Here is a 5,521-nt window from a genome sequence, read left to right on the forward strand (position 1 = left end):
ATTGAAATCGCACTAAACGTTGATTTTTTGCTGCTGTTTAAGCGCGAGTCTAAAAATTAAAGTTTCCAGCCAAAGGCGCGCTCTCCGTAAAAAATCATAACTTCTAAACGGGGGCAAGTGCGAACCTAAAAATTTTCGCTAACATAGCGAACGTTTGTATCCTAGAACTGAGAAAGTTTCATTGAAATCGCACTAAACGTTGATTTTTTGGTGCTGTTTAAGCGCGAGTCTAAAAATAAAAGTTTCCAGCAAAGGCGCGCTCTCCGTAAAAAATCATAACTTTTAAACGGGGGCAAGTGCAAACCTGAAAATTTTCCCTAGCATAACGAACGTTTGTATCCTAGAACTGAGAAAGTTTCATTGAAATCGCACTAAACCTTGATTTTTTGGTGCTGTTTAAGCGCGAGTCTAAAAATTAAAGTTTCCAGCCATAGGCGCGCTCTCCGTAAAAAATCACAACTTCTAAACGGGGGCAAGTGCGAACCTGAAAATTTTTCTTAACATTGCGAACGTTTGTATCTTCGAACGGAGACATTTTCATTGAAATCGCACTAAACGTTGATTTTTTGCTGCTGTTTAAGCGCGAGTCTAAAAATAAAAGTTTCCAGCCAAAGGCGCGCTCTCCGTAAAAAATCGTAACTTCTAAACGGGGGCAAGTGCGAACCTGAAAATTTTCCCTAGCATAACGAACGTTTGTATCCTAGAACTGAGAAATTTTCATTGAAATCGCACTGAACGTTGATTTTTTGCTGCTGTTTAAGCGCGAGTCTAAAAATTGAAGTTTTCAGACAAAGACGCGCTCACCGTAAAAAAATCGTAACTTTCAAACTGGGGCAAGTGCGAACCTAAAAATTTTTCTTAACATAGCGAACGTTTGTATCCTAGAACTGAGAAATTTTCATTGAAATCGCACTGAATGTTGATTTTTTGCTGCTGTTTAAGCGCGAGTCCAAAAAACCAAAAATCCTCAAGGCAGCCCATAGCCCTCACTCGAAAGAGAAAATCAGCTGCTTTAAGTGAGGAAAAACTCCGTATGCCTCCAATTCACACTAGGATTTCTTCAGCCAAGTTAGAGGCGAATTCTTAGGCACATTTACCTTGTAAATGTTGAATTTCGGAAACAAACTCATGGAAAAACAATTTTTAAAGTATATTGATATTAAAACCGGTCAATTGTGTTCAGACCAATAAAGTGCATCGAGTTTGCGCAGAAAAATATTTGAAAATTGTACTAATTGAAGAATCAAACAAGAAAAATGGATATAAAACATCAAATTCACAAACAATTCACAATGAATTGGAAGATCAAAATACACGTTTCAAGAGAGTATTCACTGCTTAAAATAGATAAATCACAGCCATTTTTCAGACAACAAAATACACCTAGTAGTATTTAAAAAACCACTCCTTACACTATCTACTACAATTTGAATTTGCTTCAATTCGAGAACCAATAAACAATCCAGTACGATGCATGAGCTTATCTATATTTTCAATTATTGCAATAGAGTTTGATCAATTTTCCGCTTCACTATAGCAATTGTATATCGGTTGAGACGCAAATCACGCTTTGTTCACTGCCTCGATGTCGGTGAATAGCGCGAATCACCAGGTCAGCACGACGCTAAAAAGCCAGAGAAAAATTGAAATTAAACGATAAACAACATCAAACCCATCAATACCCGTTGGAGAGTTTCTGGAAATAAAACGTTGAAAATTAACGTGGGTTTCTCAATGTACTGCTGCAGCGGACAAATAAATCCGCAGGGATTCACACTGGAGATTGGGACTGCAAACAATGCACCCCACATTCTTACGTATGCCGTCACTTCGATACTATCGACTGGACCTTCTGGAAAACAGCAAAAGAAACCAATTACCAACAGCAAAAACCCACACTTCATTAATCTACCTAAAAAACTCGGTACGACATAGACCAGGTAGTTGAAGCCTCTTTCGATGCTGCATGGAGCCTGCTCACATCCCGGAATATCCATTTTATCAATGTAAACCCTTTCGGATCCTAAAATCAAACAATAACAATCCATGGCCAGTAAAGTGCTACTGCAAATTCAACTTACCACAGTCCATAAAGTCAATATCGCACCTTACCAGAGGTAAGCAGCCGCACAACAGCAAGAGAACCGCGCTAAACCCAATCATTTTGCCGCCGCTTACCAAACTAATTATTGCAAAAATTCACCGAGTTCCCTTATATATAAATTTATATCCAGCAAAATCCGGATATTCACTAAATACATTCTAATTAGTGGATGTTGCTATTGACTTTATTTAATACACAGATTAGACGTTAAAAAAACCTGGGATATTGAAAAGCGCCAACATTTACGCATATGGGGCTTGTAATCTCAAGTTTTACGATGATTTAAGGCGACAAATTAATCCGACCGACGTAAATGTTTCGAAAAAATCGATGATTTTCAAGTGATTAGTCCAATGATATTTATTTCTCGGCAAACCCGAAATCTGCATTCGATTATTTACCAACAGAAACGGGTTTATTGCATTTCATTTCAACGAATTTGAATAGGAATTTTTGTCGATCTCAATGTCAATCAACTGTATTGACGATTATAACGGTAATCTGTGGTGACAAAACAGCATGAAGATGAAGAAACTGACTTGAAAAATGAATCGCAAATCAATCGACCTTTACTGATAGAGATGAAGAGCTGGAAAAATAAAAATCTCCCAACAGTGAGAATTAAATCTTCAATGTTTTTTTACGGAGAGCGCGTCTTTGGCTGGAAACTTTTATTTTTAGACTCGCGCTTAAACAGCAGCAAAAAATCAACAATCAGTGCGATTTCAATGAAAAAGTCTCAGTTCTAAGATACAAACGTTCACTATGCTAAGGAACATTTTCAGGTTCGCACTTGCTCTCGTTTAGAAGTTACGATTTTTTTACGGAGAGCGCGTCTTTGGCTGGAATCTTTTATTTATAGACTCGCGCTTAAACAGCAGCAAAAAATCAACATTCAGTGCGATTTCAATGAAAATGCCTCAGTTCTAAGAGACAAACGTTCACTATGTAAGGGAAAATTTTCATGTTTGGACTTGCCCCCGTTTAGAAATTACGATTTTTTTACGCAGAGCGCGTCTTTGGCTGGAAACTTTTATTTTTAGCCTCGCGCTTAAACAGCAACAAAAAATCAATATTCAGTGCGATTTCAATGAAAATGCCTCAGTTCTAAGATACAAACGTTCGCTATGTTAAGGAAAATTTTCAGGTTTGCACTTGCCCCCGGTTAAAAGTTACGATTTTTTTACGGAGAGCGCGTCTTTGGCTGGAAACTTTTATTTTTAGCCTCGCGCTTAAACAGCAGCAAAAAATCAACATTCAGTGCGATTTCAATGAAAATGCCTCAGTTCTAAGATACAAACGTTCGCTATGTTAAGGAAAATTTTCAGGTTCGCACTTGCCCCCGGTTAGAAGTTACGATTTTTTTACGGAGAGCGCGTCTTTGGCTGGAAACTTTTATTTTTAGCCTCGCGCTTAAACAGCAGCCAAAAATCAACATCCAGTGCGATTTCTGTCAAAGAAATTGACTTGAAAAATGAATCGCAAATCAATCGACCTTTACTGATAGAGATGAAGAGCTGGAAAAATTAAAAATCCCCCAACAGTGGGAATTAAATCTTCAATGATGATAGTTTGAAAAAGCGAACAAAGCCCGTCTCCCATGCATCCGTTTATACGATGGTACGATGATAGGAAAGTGTTTCTATTGGTTGGAGATCTGTCAATTCGTCCTCCGTTCGTAAGACGGCGGACAAATTGACAGATCTCCAACCAATAGAAACACTTTCCTATCATCGTACCATCGTATAAACGGATGCATGGGAGACGGGCTTAAATCGCGTTAAATAACTTCGCAAAGCTCGTGTTTTATTTGAGTCAGACGTGATAAATCAAAATAATTTTCATGAGTGTTTCAATCGAGAAAAGTAGAACAGTTTTCGAATGAAATTTCCATGCCGTCCATGCTGTTGCTGCTCGAGTCTCCAATGCTTCGCTTCTGAAAAGCCATTGAATGAAGCACGATTGGCAAACTTCCGTCGGAAGAATACACTTTCAAAGTCTATAAATTACAGATTTATATAAATATGAAAGTTGAGTTCAATCCAGGTATTTCCCATTGGGGTTTTCTTTGCACAAAAATATCCAAAATAAATGCATGTGTGTTGAAACCATGTTGCGCTCTTGCGCTTTGGGTATCATTAAAAGCTCGCTTGTGTAAAATTTGCGTTTTTTGTTCAATTCTCGTCAAGACGCACAGTAGCGTATTTTGTGGGCCAAAATAGGCAGCACTAATTGGTTTAAATCTAGTCTGCATTTCCCGACTTGCTACAGTGAACAGCTAATCTCTAAGTCAATGTTTTCAATCCTCGGCTAATTGTCGCGAACCCAAACATATACAATCAATTTCTGGATTTAAATTGTCTGATTAATCATTTATTAAATTCGAGCTATTTTCAGATGGATTGTATCATTCGCCTTGACGAAGCATAATCGGTGTGATTACAAGGCATCATTTGCTGAGCGAATGCTCCCAAGTTGGCCTTGCTGAAGGATCAGTTTTGTAAGAAATAGCGAAAATCTCGCTCAATTTCACTGGTTTCAATCGTTTAATTGTAATTAATACAAAATATGTTAATCCCCCATACACTCCATGTAGCTGGGGATCTGCAGGCAAATCAGCGAATTACTGTGGTTGAAACTTCGATGCAAAACCGGGAACTTTGCCCAAGATAGTCAATGTATCTGGTGTTGATTCGCAGAGTCGAAGGCAGCTGAAAAAACACTTTGTGCCTTCCAAAAAAGCTGTAATTTGTCTGAACTTACTTGTATAAGAGAGTTGGAGATGGTGATATTTAAGTCAAACTTGGGTTCGCTTGGTTCGGCCGAAGTTTCAGCTGCAGGCGTTAAAGTGCAAGAAGAAATGCATGGATTCAGGCACACGGCAGTTTGGGCAAAATACGCCCCAACTTGAATCAAGCCTGCTTCAACGTTCGTTTGAAGCACCGGAGTATCTGAAAGTGGCATTAAGTCTCGTCTTTTGAGGCTCAAAACGGTGAGAAATCGCCAAACTTACCAATATTCTCAGGAATAATATGAGCTTGAATGGTGTCTCCCATTCGGATTGCGCACGGTGTTTGCAGACAATCCCTGATATAGACATATCTGACTCGAGATCCGCCTAAAATTTCAGAATTTTATTGAGTCCTACTTCATGCCGATGCAAAGCACGAGTTTGGGCACTTGAGCATTTCTGCGTTGAGTGCTCAGAAATGTTCAAAGTGGGACTTGCAAGGACTTTTGCGCCAAAATTTGCCCGCCGTTATTTAAAAAATTATCGCATCGAAACCAGTTGTTATCAAAAGGCGTTTTTATGCTCATAAGAAGAGAAAGCTTCACTTTATATCTCCTTAAAACTTGGTTTTATACGAGTGGTGCGCTGATTTTTCACAATTCAGCAAAGTGAGACTTGCAATGCGC

The 5,521-nt window shown here is 38.7% G+C and overlaps 2 protein-coding genes across 2 annotated transcripts in view; both read right to left on the bottom strand.

Annotated features, from left to right (window-relative positions):
- Positions 1-1,137: 1,137 nt before the first annotated feature.
- LOC109542702 lies at positions 1,138-2,285 on the bottom strand. The gene is made up of 4 exons (XM_019912036.2): positions 2,082-2,285; positions 1,913-2,023; positions 1,683-1,852; positions 1,138-1,624 (listed from the first exon to the last, which is right to left on the bottom strand). The coding sequence occupies exons 1-4, from the start codon at positions 2,161-2,163 to the stop codon at positions 1,532-1,534; spliced, it is 456 nt and encodes a 151-aa protein (XP_019767595.1). The 5' UTR covers positions 2,164-2,285; the 3' UTR covers positions 1,138-1,531.
- A 2,346-nt stretch (positions 2,286-4,631) lies between these two features.
- Positions 4,632-5,521, bottom strand: part of LOC109542726 — a 3,149-nt gene continuing 2,259 nt past the window's right edge. The window contains exons 2-4 of the mRNA XM_019912061.2: positions 5,118-5,222; positions 4,868-5,055; positions 4,632-4,815 (exon numbers count right to left, since the gene is read on the bottom strand). Of these exons, the coding sequence (XP_019767620.1) occupies positions 4,720-4,815; positions 4,868-5,055; positions 5,118-5,222 (389 nt within the window). The 3' untranslated portion in view covers positions 4,632-4,719. The remainder of the gene's footprint in view (positions 4,816-4,867; positions 5,056-5,117; positions 5,223-5,521) is intronic.

The sequence above is a fragment of the Dendroctonus ponderosae genome, unplaced genomic scaffold, assembly GCF_020466585.1.
Source record: "Dendroctonus ponderosae isolate FM_Combo_2020 unplaced genomic scaffold, Dpon_F_20191213v2 Dpon_F_20191213_10, whole genome shotgun sequence".
NCBI classification, from domain to species: Eukaryota; Metazoa; Arthropoda; class Insecta; order Coleoptera; family Curculionidae; genus Dendroctonus; species Dendroctonus ponderosae.